Below are 18521 nucleotides of genomic sequence, written 5' to 3' on the forward strand. Positions count from 1 at the left end.
GGCACCTCTCTCCTGAGTAAATCCTAGCAGAATTAAGCATTAGACAGCCCTTTGCTTTCACATGGGAACCAAGCAGCTTTTGCTCTCTTTTGCAAGACACAGTTATAGGAATGACTCCCTTTTGTCCAGCCCATTAAATGGTTAGTGCATGCATCCAGGATGTGGGAGTCTAGAATTGAAGCTGCTCTGTCTCCTATGTAAAATCTTTGGCTCCCACTTCAAGAAGACTGTTTTAACCACTGCACAGACTGACATTCTGCTAGGAGAGGAGTAGTACTCTCCAGGTCATGTTATTCTACTGAAAATGATTTAATACATATTAGCTACATCTACTGTCATCTACACTGGCACTTCCAGGTGCCAGTCCCTTTATCACACATACAGCCTCAAAGCTAGGTCAATCAATATGGTTTGAAGGAAATATACTTGTTCACTCTGGAACAAAAACTTCCTGTGGTTTTGGAAGCAACTTACTCTGAGGACTGCTGCTGATAGGTAGAAAAGGTGAGACTGCATCACATCTGTTTTCAACACATAAAATTCCTCTAACAATATCATAGAGTCTCTGTACCATCACATAATTCACAAGCCAGTATCATGCTCTGGATATGCAACAAGTATCAAAAAAACATTCTGAGGGGCTGAAGCATATCCCCCACTTCAGACATGCTCATATGACAAAATGCACGCAAAATAATAATTACATTTTACTTACAGGGCCTCAACATGAGGCAAGATCCATAATCAACTGCTATGTAGCATGGATACAGACATTCTGCTCAAGAGAGGATTAACTCTGAACACGTTAGGAAATGTCTTTTATCAGGACCTGGGATGTAAAATATCTTCCCTTTTACAAAAGAATGCTTTAACTAGCACCTTAGAAATGTATACTAATTTTTTCCTTTTCTTTACCTTAAAGAATATTTAAGTGTTTCCTAGAAAGTATAAGAGCTTCAGTAGGACAAATTCCAGGTGCTCATTCTCATCCCGAAATAAACTTTCATCTGCTACCTTAGATATTAACCCAGGAGGTGACACAGGAGGGAACTGAACTTAGTTCCTCTAAGTTATCCTTAATACTCTCGCTATCAAGGTTTTTTTAAAAAGGGTAAAACACTTTTCCTTGTTCATGTTTTGAAAGAGAAGCATTTTAGCATTGTCCTTAAAAGAAAAAGTGAAGGAACTTCAAAAACAAGGTTGTATCTGATTAGTACAGACTTTGCAGTGCAAAATTGCTGGTATCAGACAGAAGAAACCTAAGCACCTTTTGCTTAAGAAACCTAAATTTGAATATTTCAGAAATCGTTTTATAGGTTGGTTTATTTGTTTGTTCTGCTATTTTACCTTGGCTGTCATATACATGAGATTATTAAGAACCAGCGAAGTGGCTTCAGGAGAGCCCCAGCCATTGCCTTTTAGTCCACTTGTGACTGCTATTTCCCCATCCTTGTCCTTCAGTTCATCTTCTGGAGTGGTAGGGCTTGAACCAGGGAGGAGCAGTCTGTTGTCTACAAGTTCAATATTATGAAGCCATGGTAGCAGATAGGTAAGCATGATCTGTCTTCCATTTGGATGTGTTGTTGGAAATCGCTGGCTTACCTCTAAAATAGTAAAAGTTGAAAAGGACATGTTAGTTTATGAAGGAAACCTTACATACACAGTTTAAGATCAGATTTCTGGTGTGTGTTAGACCACCTGCTGGTTTTTACCTTGCAAACCACAAGCATAGAAAAGCATGTAGTCGGGCTTCCTGAATAGAAACATTAGGGTCGACATAGCACTTAGGTGTAGTTGGGAACTGCACGTGCTAGGTTAACGGTTGGACTAGATGATCTTCAAGGTCCTTTCCAACCGAGATGATTCTGTGATTCTGTGATTAACTTAATGTCCAGTAATAGGTCTTCTGTCTAAAATAACTAACATAGGGCTTAGAAACAGAAAGTCACCCCTTGTTACTGTGCCATATTATGTATTATGTGAAACAGATGTCAATAAAGAGGAAAAGGGCTAATTCAGTTACTGGCAGTTATTCTAGAATTTCAAGAGCTTTTGGAGAATTAAAATAAACATACCGAAGTGTTCTGCAGAATTACAAGTGCGCCATCAGCCTCCACATTTCTAAGCTGTAGTTTAAACCTTAAGACACTTAGTATACTGTGTTTACAAAACCACCTTGCATATATTAGGAGTCTTCTTTCCTGTGGGGAGGCCTATAAAATTCATAGTCAGCTGCCAGTCCAGGAGTGCTTCTATACAGCACTTTATACAGTTTATAAAAAAAACAACTGGCATTGTAAGGGAAAGAGATTTGGAAATTCTGGGATAAGAAATACAGTGACAGGATTCCTGCCAAGGTGAACCACATTAGCTCTCTTTACCAGAATTCTTCTGTAAAATCAGTACAGTTAACATTTCCTTTCTTTCCTTGCTACCTGTTTTTTAAAAATCTTCAAGACATACACTGTTCTCTCTCCTTATGATTCCAGATGTATAGAAAGGGGCTCTGATTTGGACTGTGTATCTGAGTTCTTTTAAATGACACAGCCACTACAGCAACATGAATAGATGGTAACAGCAATAATGAACAACATTTGCTTTTTTTTTTTTTTTTTTTAAGATAAATGAGCCATCAGGATTTCCCTACACCAGTTATTTATAACTCATAGTATCTTGGGCACTGAGAAATGGATGATGCATTCTTCCTTCACCCTTCCTTCAGCCCCTACAGACTGACTAAAAACAACAGAAAGGGATTTTAAGAGCCAGTAAGAATTCCCACAATTACAGACATTGCATTCTGTTATTTAAAAGCTAGAGCAACACATTAGATGGATTAAAACAGACAGATACGTCTCAAAACTTCATTGTTCCCAGGAATGGTCTCAGAGTAGGCATACTCTGAATGGTGTTCCTGCAGGTCTGATTCTTTAGCATTTTTCTTAGTAACCCTGACAAAATGTATTTCTGATAAAATTAAAATGATACTAAGACTTGCAGATGTGGTAAATAACAGAAGGTGGAGATCACTCATTCAGAGTGGTTTGAATCATTGGTAAAACTGGACACACAGAGTCAATCTTCCCAAAGTTAAAGTCATGTTTATATAAAGTGAAAAATTCTGTCCTCACAAGTATCATCTATATAAATGTATGTATAAGAATCACTATGCTTAACATGAGGACTCATTATAGTAGAGTTTGCCAATGTCACTTTAACTTATTCAGGGCCCTTGCAATTTCAAAGTTACCCTACGATGACACAAGCAGCACAGGGTCCCAAAACAGGGTTTTTAAATAGCTATTCTGTACTTTGTGTAAGTACCTCTAGGAAATATATATTGCATTCCTAAATCTGATTTGACCTGAACCAGAAAAAAAACAGGACAAGCTAAATTTATAAACAGAATTGCTGCTCACAGGTAGAAATGTCTTATCAGTCTACTATGTGTATAAAAATGTAAAGTAGATAATAAGTCAAATAGATATAGGTACCTGAAAAAAGTGGAAGGGTAAGTTCAGGGTACATCCTTGCTAGTTCATATGAAAGAAGGGCAAGTGAGACACTGTAAAGAGGTGGCAATGGACCATGTGTACCATACAAGATACTGCCCGGTCTTTGCTCAGCTACCTTTTTTGAATAAACAAAAAGCTTTGATTCAAGGATCTATAAAAGACAAAAAAATAATGTAATGACACAATGAAAATCCATTAGCTCAGAAAATGTCAGCATTTCAAGTTTAGATATCAGAGAACAATCTATATGCTTCAGAGTATACTCTCCAAATTTTAAAGACACCATAACTAATATTTTTCTATTCATTTTAATATAAATATTCCCATAAGTATTTATAGTCAAGACAAAACTATTTTCAAAACAAAACTAAAAAGCAAACAAACAGTACTTTGTAAGAGGTTCACAAAAAAACTCCCCGAAGATAGGAAGACAAAAAAAAGTAGCTGATACATGCCTGCATAAGTTGCATGGAAATTTCATAAATCTCTCTGTTGGTGTCAGATGCCTTGAACAGCACCAAGTTTAAAAGCGTCACTATATCAAAAGGATAGTTCCTAGAAGAATAAACAGCACATTTTTGTGAATGTTGGTGAGGAATGCAGGTTATATTCACTCTGATTTACTCTGTAATATGGTCTAAAGAGAATGTCATCTTTCTTTTCTCTATTCTACCACCAGAATATGGGAAAGGGACCTCTTATGAATACACGCTGCTTGATCAAAGGGCCATCTGGTGAATGGGAAGAAAGAAAGGATTATTTATAATTACCTTAGTCTAATGCTTAGCAATACACTGAGTTGCCCACAGTGAGAAATGCAATACCTGTGTCTGTAACTGTCAATTAATTTTAATTTATAACATAAACTGTTTATGGAACAGGCCAACATCCATGACAGAAGATGGGTAGCATGAAAATTTCTAGGGATAAAGTACTTCTTAAGCCAAGCTGCCGTTAAAACAGTCCCTTTGGAGAAAAGACACTATCTCTGACACGACCATTCCCAGATGTTACACAGTTCTATCAAAACTGTTTTCAATGAGTAAACATGAAGAACTGCTTCAAAAAGTCCACTATCTACAAAGTCAACATTAATTGAAAGGGTAAATATATTAAAGTGTTAATGAGAAAATTGCTAGAAAAGCAGTTCCCATGTCACAATATTTGGATTTTCACTAAGTAAGTTTCTGCTTTCTCATGATGATTTGTAAATGCACCACCAATTTCTCATCCTAGATGTGAGCTACTGTGCTCCTGGATGGCTACAGAATACCTATTTGGACATTTTAGTGTTAAAAAATATGGCAAAGACATGCGTGGCATGGGACATTTTGGTAATTCCAAATACTAGCTGCAATCCATCCTCTATACCTGTCTCTCTGTCCTTCCACTAAGTTTAAAAAATAATAATAAAAAAGAAATTAAGGGAAGTAGCTTCTTTGTAGAAAGATGGACATCACTGAGATGAGATACATCACTGTTCATTTTACAAGGAGTTTAAGCAGTAGCTTCTCTATACATGTTGATAGATAATACAGGAAAAACTGTTAACAGCTTTCAAATATTAATAAAAATCCCCAACTTGATAGAAATCAGACTTTCAGAGTAAATCATGCAGATCATATCCTCAATTTTACTGTAGGTATGGGAAAGATTGATTTTTAGGACACAGTGGCATTGGTAACACAATCTGAGGACAAAAGACTGGCTGAAAACCTGGTATGCTTATGTGGTCATTAAACAAAAAAAACCCGCTTAAAATAACTGAATTTGCAAACACAAAATTCCATTCATAGTTTTAAAATCTCAGTATAATGTAGTCTATGGTCTAGTTGTTCCTGTAAGAGCAAAACAGACAAATTCTAAAGTACTTGTTTTGATTTGATATACCCCAAGTATTTCTCTGTTGAACTATGTTGATCAAACATCTTGCCAAATTATTTTTGTCAAGAGTAAATTTTTCAGATTTGTTTTAATTAGATGCAAATTATCTTTTTTTTTAGACTACCATTGAATTTCTCTATAAATTTTGTCTTGAAAAAATACCAAAAAAATAGGATAGATTTCTATGAAGGCCTGACACAAAAGCAGTATTTGTATTTGTGTCTTCATGTACCTTGTGTTTGCTTAGCAGCAATGATGACACCAATCTACAGAAAAGGATCTGGTATTCAAATCAAATGAAAGTCAGTTAGAGAAAGAGCAAAATAATGACTTTCAAGCTAGTAAAGTTTAAAACATTTTTCCTTTTATAAAGTAAATGAAAAATCATGCCAAACCTTTGAAACTAGACCAATGACCTGTATTCAAATTGAAGTGTTGTGGTTATTTTGTACCTTCCTGAGCAAAATAGCATAAAAATGCCACAGATTTTAAATATACATATAGTAAGAACATCTTCTACCAGGCACATCACTTTGTTTTCAGAATCATGGAAATAAAGTGATACAGTCCCCAGGAATTGTTTGAGAGGATATAATGTAAGAGTGTGACTAAAAATCCTTTACAACACAAGCTGAACCTCCAGTTTTTTACATTTGAAAGTGTAGATTAATAGATTAATTAATACCTGCTTCCACACACAGTTGCAATGGCTTTGAAACATCCAGAGGCAAGCTGGTATGATCCAGTATAACATCGATCTATAGCCCAGTTGAAGAGATTGATTTGATCAGGATTTAGTTCTAGCAACAGGACTACAACTTCACAGCCAAGCTGATGAACCTGAGCATGCAAATACATGTCAAAACATGATTGGTGAGATCAGGTATGTTCATTCTCTACAATTCGTAGAGTGACATAGGCAAAACAAGGGGAAAACGGAGTATTCAAAGTAAGCAAGAAGAAATCAGAAAATTTATCGTAAATTTATTTTAGGGATAGCAGAGTTGAAATATGACTCAGTTTTCAATACTCCTCACTTGAAAGAAAATTGTATGTTCAAAGACTACATAAATGAAATAAATTTTCAAAGGAGGTTTCCAAAATTAACCATGGAAAAAAGCAGAATCTTTGGAAAATCTAAGATACTTGATAGGTGTTCTTGGACAAGTTCCATTTGTATTGGTTAACTGATTTGTTAAAAGTTTATTTCCTGCTTCCTTTCATAAAGAGTTTCATAAAGTGACACACTTTCATGTTTATCCTTCTTCTAACACAGAAGCAAGGCACACAAATACCTTTTGCAAGCCTGGGGGTATGAAAACTTGTATGTTTAATTCAACTACATCAAGCAATCTAACAACTTTCCCTACAGACTTTGTATCACTTAATCCTGGTACCACCACTGCTACAAACACATCACAACTAAAGCTTGGACTGTGCCTTTGTGGTCCTTCAGTAGAGGATAGTACTGCAATACCAAACACTAATGCCTATTAATATTCTGTCACCAAGTGTAGGTAACTACTTGCAAAGACTGCAAATGATATTTAATGTCAATGGACCAGGTATGATCCTTTTCATCTAAATATGAACTAGTTGTATAGGCAATGCAGTTTAGGTACAGTCCTTCAATACAATGATTAATGATGGATTATAGTGATTAATTTATGGGAAGCAAATTTCACCTATCATATCCAGATTTTGCATTTCAAGTAAAAAAAAGCTAATTTTTGTCCCCAGTTACTTTATGAGTGGTATATACTGATGACCAATTAGACATGGTGTTATAACATTTGTTGATGATAATGAAAAAATGTCAGGAGGAAAAATGTATCTTTTCCTTCTTCTTGTTCTGTGTTTCTTTCCCACATTCGTAAGAATTTCAATTATACATATCACTTACACATAATTTTATAGCTCCATCCATACCAACTTTCCAAAAGACTTTCTCTGTAGTTATCCCTTCTTTCTTCTATTTTGTCCAACTTTTTTTCTCCCTAATCAATTACCATTTCTACAGCATGTATCGTCTAGCTGCTCCACAACCTTTAAGTTTTGCTGTCCGCATTTTTTTAGCAATCACAGTCACCTGTGCTGGTATGAGACTTTTAGGGAGAACAGCAGGTCAAAGTTCAAGATACTACAAAGTGAATTATTCTCTCTCTCTCCACTTGATATAAATCACCAGTCTACTCCTCCTCAATCAAAGAGATAGCTAGGAATATGACTGGGTAGTTACAAAGTCAAAACCCATCTTCACAGAAATGGAAAAGAAAATTGCAAGAACAATCTATTACATGTTCTTTAAAATGAAAAAAAAAAAAATCTTTACTTCCTCTCCTGAACCATTTATCCTCTTGACTTCTTTGGAAGATCTACCCACTCACTTTCACTCAGATTTGTTTCACCAGCACCTATATTACCAAGCAGGAAGGGATCTTACATTCTTATTCCACAGAAACTTGAAGCAGGTGGGTGGAAGTACTCCAAATAGAAATACAAATATTTTTGAGATCATGCCATTTTTAACCTTTCTTTATCAGCAGATGAGAAGCCTAAATTTCTGTTGCAAGCAACCCTGAGCCATAAGGTATTTTTTTTAGCTTATTATTCACCTACATTATATTTTCAGGAACAGTAATACTTTTACTGTTTAAATGCTTTAAAATTAATTACACTTTTGTATTAGAACTTTGCATAAAGCTGTTGTTTCCTGCTCAAAATAGAACGCATACAGTCATAGTTCTTACAGTCACAAACTCTTTACTCACTCAGTACAGAGATTGAAATTAGTCATCGATGTTGCATTTTGGTGAGTACTTACACGTAGATCTTGACAAGCCAGAATGTTATCAAGCCATTTGTAAAGATATCCGTCAGGGGAAAGACCAACGTTATCAAATACAGGTCCACAGCAGAGCACAGCTGACATGGCCTAAAACCACAAGGAATTTTATTACACAAGAGTAACATGAATGAACCTTTCAGAATTATTTGAGCCCAGATCTAGGCTAACAGGACTGCCACTTGTTTTTCTTTTTGATGGACCTATGGTGAGAACGGCAACAGCTGAAATTTAAGAATTATGTTGCTATAGATGTTACTGGATTCAAGATAATGCTTAGTTTAAGCACTTTGTAATGAATACTATAGCCCAGTTTCCCTATTCTTCAAGATACATTTTGTCATTTTACCCAGTGTTCACAAATAAAGCTACAAAACCAATTAAAATACACAGATGTTTCAATGGTATCTTTCTGCAAAAATTAAAAGTCTTTTACACCAATTGATGCAGATTATATAAGTATATAAGCTATTATTTTCCCAGCTCACTTATGTGGGGGAGTTGCAACTGGTTTTGCTGCAAAAGCATTTTATTATTATTAAGCGTGTCTCCAGGCAAGCGTGGGAGTCAATCCTGAGATGCGCATGTGATACTAAATTGGTACTATATTTAATTTCAGAGCCTAAGATCCTCTCACTGAATCTGATACCCTGTTAATGAACAGCTAAGTAAAATTTTAAAATGCATTCCAGTTTTGAAAGTAATTAGCCCTGAAAAGTGTCTATAAAGAAAAAAATGTGTAAGTTCAGCGGGTCATACTGCTATATAATATGATACCACCGTACATATACATGTAAGTATACAATTCTGCATCAAATATGCCAATTCAAATTTCTGTGAAACAAAAGGAAATAAACCCCACAATTATTTTGACTGGAAAATTGCTATTACCGATTTTGACAGTGAAACTTTAATACCTTTAATGCACAGTACTGGTATCTTGTAATCTGATGATTTCTATCACTGTAACGGTCCAGCGGTGTGAACATAATACTGAAAGGTCCTGCCCACTGGCTGAATAAGATGAACAGGTGATGCCTCAAGCTCTGCTGAGGGAAGAGAAATCTCCTGTGGTGAACTAAGTGAACAGAAATAGAAATAGTTGTGATTTGTTAATGTTAAATACACATTCAAGTGGCAGAGATGATGACATGAATTTCAAATTTCTACAATAAGGGAGTTTTTCATAACTATTCAATATACACTTACTCCAAAGTATCTAAGCTCCTTTTAAAAATCTAATGAAGTGAGTAAGATGCATCTTTCTAAGAACCTTCAGTTCTGAATGAATGCATAGTTGTACAAACATATACATCTGACTTTAGAAACAGCATGCAAGAAACTAATTATAGAATCAGGCTTTTCACTGCCTCTTGCATTCCTTTAGTGGCAAATATTTACTTGTTTTTTCCAATCCTTTGAATGCAAGCCCAAACTATACATATGTCTTATTCTAATAGAGTAATAAGTAGGGACAAGAAATAAAAGCAACTTGGTGCCTGTTTGTTTATGACAAAGATGTATATTTTCTGAACAGCTCAATTACCTGAGCAAATGAAAAAATCTATGAATTTTTATCCATGTGGAGAAAAAAAAGAGAAATCTTCTAAACAATAATTTTAATTCCCCTAAGCAAAACATGATGGCAGAGGCAGTACTACATTTACCAAAGAGACTGGCAAACTGCTGCTGGCAAATTATTTTTCACCTAGAAACTGTGCTGGAAGCCAGAAACGTCTAACTAGACAATACTAATGCAAATTAATATGAACAGTAGCTAAAGATGATAGATGTTGACACAATAAACATTTGTTTGCTAGGAGCTAAATGTCATGGCTCTGTTAGTTATTGATATATTTTAAAGCTGTCTTGTTAGCAGAAAATACATCTCTGAATTATTGAAATGCATCAGTTATTGTATTCTCTCAAAACATATAACATGGGTGTTTCATGGTGGAAAGTTAATACAACATGCAGTCTTGGTCATGTGCCTTGTAGAATATGAGAATGATTGCAAAGAGCAAATTTTAAAATACTCATGGCAAAGTAACTACTAGAGACATTCTGTATTGTTAATGATCATAATTTAGAAGAGGACTAAAGGAAAGACATTCAGTATTTCATTTATCAGCAGCTAAGAACTTGACACCACTCACTTCAAAGGGATTTTTTTACTGTCTTAAATGAGAGTAGCAGGGATGCCAGTTCTTCCTTACTTTGTTCAACTATTGTATGATTGTTATGTATCTTATAGCTGAAAGCAACTATACAACTTTGACAAAATTTGCACACTGCAAACTTACATGAAAGTATATGTACATTATTTACTCCCTTACTTTACTCTTTTGAATTCCTTTGTATTTGTTGCTACCAGTGCCACTATGTCCTGTCATAAATGATCTGGAGACAGCAGATTTACATAGACTGAGTAAACTCCAGACCGTATCCTCAAGTAATTACACAAAGGCCTTTAAAGCAGACTCTTAAAAAATTTTTTGCTAATGGAATCACATTGCATTTCTGAAGTGATCTTGCAATATAAAAAAAGCATGAAATCAGTTGGAGAAATCTTTGCTATACAACTGGAGTCAGGTAACATGGGATACAGTCTTAACACCTCAGGCAAGTTTTTCACTGCATTTAATATTGTACATTTTCTGCAACCACCTACGTTCTTCAAGGCCTGAGTTTATGAAAAGTCTGGCAATAAAGTCAAAGGGACAAAAATAAGGCCTTATGTCAAAGAAATCTGGAAGACCCTAGAGATTACAGACAATTTATTTGCTGGGCTTTTAAAGAGGTGATTCTTATATATAAATATTACAAGCTTCATCAAGGTTTACTGTTTTATATTTGACTCTTAATAGACTTTTGAACACATTTTTGTCCATGTTCCCCTTTACATTCATTATATGACAATTCACAAGAAGTGAAAAAAGCACAGAAAAAAAAAGAAATAGGAAATTACTTTTTCAATCCATATATTAAATGAAATTTCATTGTACATTGAGATAATTTAGAACCATACCTGGAACACACTGAATCAAGTTGGCAATCATTGCACTGAAATGTGCTCTCATATCCTTAAGGATTTCGACTTCTTTATCATTTTCAGCCTCCAGAAGCATGCGAGTCAGATCAACATACTCTAAGAACAAGGCTCCAAGGGCTAACGTATCTCTTTCTAAGGCTCCATTTGTACTAGCATAAAGGAAAGTTGTACATTAATATAGAGTAACACTATAGTTATACTACAGCTTTCTGAAGAAATGCATAAAAATCTTTCCATATCTGATAGATTACACAATTCTTCGAAGAACATACTGACATAAAATCAGTGTTGTAAACACTGACAATTATTTCACTTAAAGATCAGTATTTCTGATACAGTCCTACCTGTCACTTATAACACCAGCATCAGCAAGTAGTTCAAATATTCGCAGTAACTGCAGTCTTAGTAGATCTCGGCGTTCTCGACGTTTCTTGTTCTTGGAATTTAAAAAAACCAACCATTTTTTATATGCATAGGTGCATACATCAAAAACTATTCAAAAATGTCAGTAGTGAGATTTAAGAACTCCACTTAAAACATTTTCTTCATAAAGGAACTTGATTCTTTTTGGATATTTCATCATAACTGTGCTTATGCACCAACACAGAACTAAATATGATCAAATTTTTGTCTTTTTTGAACAAACTGTTAACAGCTACCTTAGTCTTCACTGAAAATGTGGAAATGAAATAATGAAATACTGGGTAAAAATTAATTAATATTCAAGGTTCCTGTGCCATAAAACATGCTATCTTTAATAGCAAGGATATTCATGTTAGCTTAACACCATCTAGTTTGGGTGCTGGAAGCATTGTAAAGTGCAGAACAGATATCCAGACCCCAGGAAAACATTTTAGTGATTAGCCATTCTTGAACTTGGCAATGCTGCAGCTCCATGATCACCCATAATGAAATTAGCTTCTAGCAGACACCGCTCTAGTACACTCTTGGATGTGTTGACTGCAGTGGTTGTACACACAGTTAACATACTCCTCCCACAGAACAGGACTGCACTGTGAACTGGTTCATTGTATCTCATTATTTTCTAGAAAGCTGTCCTTTCTGTCTTCTATCTTGCCTTGAAAGATGTGAATGCAACAAGGCCTGTTCTTTGCTGAAGGGCTAAATTGACTTGTTTCTTTGTATCCTGCATCTCCACTAAGCAAAAAACATGAGAAGGTCAAAAAGCTGCTATTGCAGTCAAATGAATTTTCTGCCAGAACAAGAAAAGCTCTGAGAAAGCTCAGATTTTCCTCTTCAGAATGTAAGAACGGCAATACTGAGTCAGATCAAAGGCTTATCTCACCTAGTACTCTGGCTCTGCCAATGGTAGGTAGCAGATGTTTGGCAAAAGGAAGTGATACTTTCCCTGGTATTCTGACCCAGGACTGGCAGTCTGCAGCATCCTAGCCAAAGATTTTATTCAAATCATTATGCCATTTGATTTGTCCCATTCAGAGCCCTGTTTTTCTCCCTTTTCACCTTAAAGCTTCCAAGAAGCACATGTAGAGAAAAAAGCAGTTTTACTGTAACACAGTATTTAACAGGCACAGCTGCCTCCTGCAACAGTGTCAGAGGCAATCTGGCAAGCTCTGTGCCAGTGCCCACATGGTGGATCTTGTGTAATGTCCATTTTGGTTTACCCCTGCAGTTCTTGGCTGTGTTGGTAATTCTCTTTCTAGTCATAGCATATGTCAGTTCCAGGATGTTATTTCTGATGTGTTGGATACCTGTCTGCTGACATGGGGGCCCTGCCATGTTCTCTACAGCCGCACAACTCATACAGTCACTCCTGGGTTTACTGGTGGTGCTGCTTGCAGGAAGGTGGCCCAGTTCTTCGTATCAGGAGCAATACAGGAATTAACATTGCAGTCTCTTGTTCTCATATTCCCCTACTGACATTTCCATGTGCTACATTTGCTCTCACAAGCATACTGTAAACCTCTGCATTCTTGTGATTCCTTTCCTGAGGGTAGACTGGATATATATGTCTCCAGAAAAGGCCTTTCAAGTCTAAGTTGTCTTCAGTGGTGCACAGGCAGAAATTCAGAGCAAGTGGCTGCACTAACCTGTATTAATCCACTTCTGCCCAGTAACAAGTGACCTTCAAATCAATGACTTCATAGAGATGGAAGGCACACAAGTGAATTGAGGTGTGAAGCAACACAGAGTGGAAATGGTAGTGAATGTTTGCCAGACACAGAATTACTAAGAATTGTCCACATAAAACTTAATGTGAATGAAGTGTCCGCCAAGTGAATTAATTTTTGTTTATTTCCATATTGAGCATAGCTGAGAGCCTCTGTCCACCTATTAATGATTTAACGTCTTCCTGACCACCATTCTGCACCAAAGACTATGACTTGTCAGATAGGAACAGCACACCAGGTCACTGTGATGATACCCCACTGAAACAGCTGTGGAGGACAGAGTAGTGAACACACTGTTTGAAATTGCTTGGGAACTTGGTAAACAAGGCTGGGTAGAGGACAGTATTAATGCAACAACATTGCTTTCTTTATGCAGCCGTGCAGACTTCTCAGCAGAGCTGCATGGAGACAATGGCTGTGTCTACACTGGTAAACAGAGACGGGGCTGTTTGTGGCCCTAAAGGCAAGTAGTACAGGCTGCCTCATATTCACATTGCTCCAGAAGACCTGAAGAAGGCTGGCTATGTCCATGTTGCCTAGTGGGACTCATGCAATGCTTCTCTGGCCCAAGGCATGATCACTGCCTGCTTTCTTATCACAAACTGCCTGCTCTAACCTGAGGGCTGTGCTTCAGCCAGAGCAGTGGTTTTGCAACTTGTTCTGTAGGCTGCTGCACACAGGGAGGTAGAGGATGAGGAGAAGCACAGCAGAGCAAAAGCAGCTGGGGTAGTTTGGAAGACTGTGTCTGGCGGCTTGGTGCCTCCTGGGGCTTGTTCCTAGGCTCCTCCAGAGCCATCGCAGATTTCTGTCCTGAAGCCAGCTGGAATGGTCCAGAACTGAGCCAGGGAGGGAAAACTGAGCAGAATGGCAATTCAGGTCCAGTACTGAAGCCCTCCCTACGGCCTTCCCATTTAGCTGCATAGACACATCCTGTGACTAAACTGCTTACTGAAGCTATAGAGTCTATCACCAGAGGTTTTTAAGAACAGTTCAGACAACATCTGTCAGGAATCACACAAGACTATTTTTCATCCTCCCTTGGACAGATCAGATGATCTGTGAGATCCTTTCTAGCACTACTTTTATTATAACAACAGAGAGTACTATAATGAAGGTGAAAACACTGATGGATTTGTCAGTTAACCTGTTGTATTTAGAATGAAAAAATGTAGTCAATTGAAGTTGAAATAGATGACCCTCCCTACCCTGAAAACAAAAAGGGCATCTGAACACTGCTACAAAATATGCTTGTAGCCCAGCTGTGTTACAAGGTATTTTTGACACTTCCAGAAAGTGGATTTCCAATACATCCGAGTCCCATAGGAGAGAGCTCCATATTTGACTGGAAATTTTTTCTCAGAATGGATTCTTATATTGCACATTTTGCATCAATGATAGAATTTAAATTAAACCAAGTTTTAATGGAATTATGTTCTCATACACAATTATTAAAATTCTTGTTGCACACAGAGCTTAACTTGTTACTCAGTACAAAAGAATATCTTCGTATTTCAAAGAGACAGAATTATTACTTTTAAATTCATTTTGCAGTTTAAACAAACTAGTACATTTAATTTCTGCAACTAACCTCTGGTCTTCTTTCTAGGGCTTCTTTCATCAGTGGGTGAAGTTCTTCTACTAATTCCCTAAAGTAAAAGAAAATCTTTGTGAACAACATCTAGTCTCCTCTGAAAAGCATCAATATTTTATTCAATACATAAAATCAAATGTCTAAAGTGCAAATCAGATTTTAGTATACTTAAATTACAACAAAAATAATGCATATGGATTAGAGGCAAATAATTGAGAATATGGTAAGTGGGGAAGTACCTGAAAACAAGGGAATTTGTTCTTCCAAATCCTAATACAAGTGACTCTGTTATTTCTATGCTTTCAAGTCTCATCAAAGGCACTAGCTGCTTTAGTAAGACTCCAACAGATGGAGTTCCAATAGCCTAAAATATAGTAAGAAATTATTGACATTTGTCAGGATTATCAATATTAAGTAAATACAATGTTTTTTTAACAAAAACCCCATTGTCCAAGAATCAATATGTTTTTTTAAAATGTGCTGAAATGATTTTACTATTATGGATATCAATACAGCAGTCTAACTACATGTCTGCTACACCACAATCATCTCAATAAGGCCTAACAAGCAACCACATCTGGGAAATCTCTTTGCTTTCATTCAGATTATTGTAATTTACTTGATTTGTTGTTTCATTAAAATATTCCAGTAATTCCATTTGTGGAGCTACTGCTCCTCTCAGGTTGCTACTACATGAAACTGTATTTCATAAAATATTCCTTCATGTCTGACAGGTATACAATGTTTATTCAGAAATCTGTCTTATTGCTTAATAATGTTATAAATTTACAAATTGGAGTGCTCTACAACGAAAGAAAGAGGATGACATACTTAAAGTTAACTTCAGCACATATGTCCAGAACTTTTGTATTTTGAATATACATCACTCAGAATGTGAAAAAAGTGATATTTTGAAAAAAGCCATAGCTTTTGCCAAATATTTATGGACACATCATCTTAATACAGATTATACAGATGTTTTAATTGCCAAATATCTGCCTTAAGCAGTTTGCATGTACCAAAATATTCCCCTAGCTGAAATACTTTCATCGGGATATGATTTTGCATGCAGATGCAGTTTAAAACTCTCCTAAATGAATAATTTGTTTGAAATAGGATGCATCACCTTATTATCATAGTTCACTGTTCCATCAGGAGTGGTAGCCATGATCTCTGGTGTTGAAGCACGCAAGTGTCCTGGGCTCATAATACTGGGCTTTGCTACTCCAAAACAGAGAATAAGATAGTTTCTCCACAAAGTAACATAGTTGTCTCCACTGCTTGCTGTACTTGTTTTCTTTGCATTAACAGGAATACTAGAATTTAAAAATAAATTAAAATTATTAAAATAATTTCCCGGTCTTAATTACACAGCATCTCAAAATATTTCAAAAGAGAATAAAACACATTACGTATCCACCAGCCGCAATTCAACAGGACAGGCTACATGGGAAAAATCAATGAAGGTAGAAAACAAGAGTTTTCCAACTTAAAAGTTGCAATTATGAAGCTCAGAACTGAATGTCTGGGTAGCACCTTACAGGACTTACGGACTGATACTGAAACATGAGACTAAAAAAAGCTTGTATTAAAATCACACAACCCATAAAAATGAAAGTTAAATGAAGATTGGCCCTTACTTTGGATCCACAAGAGGCATTATCAGCTGTAGCCTCGTGAAAGCGTATGGCCAAGCATAGCTGAGAGCTGTAGGACAATGTTTTGGTAAATTCTCCTGCCTAAGAAAACTGAAGAGGCAGAGAACCCATGGGTCTTTAACAGACTGTGCAAATATCCACACGTGGGAAGGACTTTTCACATCATAATGGCTATTTACTAGGACAGCATTCCACTCCACCAGCCACTGCAAATCCACGCTGTGTGTTAATGGGATTGTTGTCTATGGAGAGAAAATATAAAAAATCACAGTGACAGTCATTTATTCCCTGCCATGCTCCCCCTCAGTACTTGTCTGTATTTTCAAGCTCCATGGCCAACTTCTGTTGGATTTTTTCGGCCAACGCTTTTATGCTTCCCATCACATTGCCCTTTCACTCAGGAGGAACTTTTTACAAATGCTGATAAGAGCTACCTCATTATTTCCCCTCTGGTTCTTCCTTAAAGCTCCTACTTACTGTGACAGGCACAGTAAATCGTCATTAAACTCTAAAATAACTAACGGTTATGCTGACTAATATAATCTCATTGTTATTTTCTATTCTCCTTGCTGCCTGCGCCCATCCACTGTCTCTTGTATGACGTTGCAGTCTGTAATAGGTATAGACTGTCCTTATGTTCATTGTCTGAACAGCCAGACAGAGCCTTAGACCATGATTAAGACTCGTGCATGCTATGGCAATATGATAAATACCAATTCTATTCATAAATATTCTTCAGAATTCATCAGGGCATTTGAGTATGTGTGTAGGGAATTAAGAGGCTGAAGCAGACGCTTAAGCAGTTTTAATCCACTTTAAATCCTGCTAACTTCAGTGGCAAGTAGGGTTCTCATATCAACAAACCATTTCTCTACTGTAATTTAAATTTTGTCTTAAGAAAACAACTTTGCGAAATGAAAACTTAAAACACATGTATTTGGGCATTCTTATTATTCACTTATCAGACCTCAAATAGAGTGTAAACAGTTGCCTGCATCCTGCATCCACTGTTACAAAAGTAATCACTAAATTACCACACCCTGCTGTAGTTGTCCAAAACCAGGTACACAGGCTTTGCTATATCATTAATGCAACCCAAACCCAGGTGCTGTTATTTCAGCCGAATTTTCTAATTCCTGGGTTGCAGAGTCAGAATGTCTCTTGCTTGCTCATTTTCTAATCCCTCAACTTTCCTGTTCTGAGTTGCACAGTGGCCTGACTTCATCACCAGTTTGATGTCTTCTTCCTACCCCAGGAACAGGCACTCATGTGGCAAGGTCTGATTGTTGCTTTAAACTTAATCAGGTTGAAGAGTGCCCCAAACTGATAGTTTCTGCTCTCTGGACAAGGGCACTAATCTCTAAAATAGTATGCAAAACAAGCTGCACTATATATCAGTTCTGCTGATACTTTTTCATTCAAAATGCTTACTGCATCTCTGCTTCCTCTGGTGGCATGTTAGGTACATTAAACCCATGGGAGACTGAAAGCAGGGATTCACCTCAGCTGTGAATCACTCTAGAATTTAGGCTTAGGTTTTCAGGCAGGGCCACTTCTGAGCACACAAGGAAGCTAAAGCTTATTCTCTTCTGGAACAGAAAATAGAAGTGAGTGACTTCCAAGCATCCCGAGCATTAGGTGGTGCTGGAAATAAGACTTTCTTAATGGTTCTTTTGGATGCAGGTCACAGGTCCAGAATCTAGGTAGCTTTGATTATTTTTATTTTTTTTTCTCTATAGGTAGTATCTTCTGTACCCGCAGTGTGATTTTTTTCATGGAACAGATTGTCTGGGGCACTGTGGAGCCTTGGAGCTCTTGGGTAGATG

General features: G+C 36.7%; 1 protein-coding gene across 5 annotated transcripts in view; it reads right to left on the minus strand.

The window, feature by feature from the left end:
* FRY (FRY microtubule binding protein) overlaps window positions 1-18521 on the minus strand; it is a 217630-nt gene that overhangs the window by 70560 nt on the left and 128549 nt on the right. For all 5 annotated transcript variants that reach the window (XM_074859862.1, XM_074859864.1, XM_074859861.1 and 2 more), the window contains 12 exons: window positions 16678-16937; window positions 16164-16353; window positions 15277-15401; window positions 15035-15092; window positions 11641-11732; window positions 11273-11445; window positions 9162-9322; window positions 8224-8334; window positions 6085-6239; window positions 3971-4070; window positions 3495-3666; window positions 1348-1604 (listed from right to left, as the gene is read on the minus strand). In XM_074859862.1, coding sequence (XP_074715963.1) covers window positions 1348-1604; window positions 3495-3666; window positions 3971-4070; window positions 6085-6239; window positions 8224-8334; window positions 9162-9322; window positions 11273-11445; window positions 11641-11732; window positions 15035-15092; window positions 15277-15401; window positions 16164-16353; window positions 16678-16937 — 1854 coding nt within the window. The remainder of the gene's footprint in view (window positions 1-1347; window positions 1605-3494; window positions 3667-3970; window positions 4071-6084; window positions 6240-8223; window positions 8335-9161; window positions 9323-11272; window positions 11446-11640; window positions 11733-15034; window positions 15093-15276; window positions 15402-16163; window positions 16354-16677; window positions 16938-18521) is intronic.

Source organism: Strix uralensis, chromosome 2 (assembly GCF_047716275.1).
Source record: "Strix uralensis isolate ZFMK-TIS-50842 chromosome 2, bStrUra1, whole genome shotgun sequence".
In the NCBI taxonomy this organism is placed as follows: domain Eukaryota; kingdom Metazoa; phylum Chordata; class Aves; order Strigiformes; family Strigidae; genus Strix; species Strix uralensis.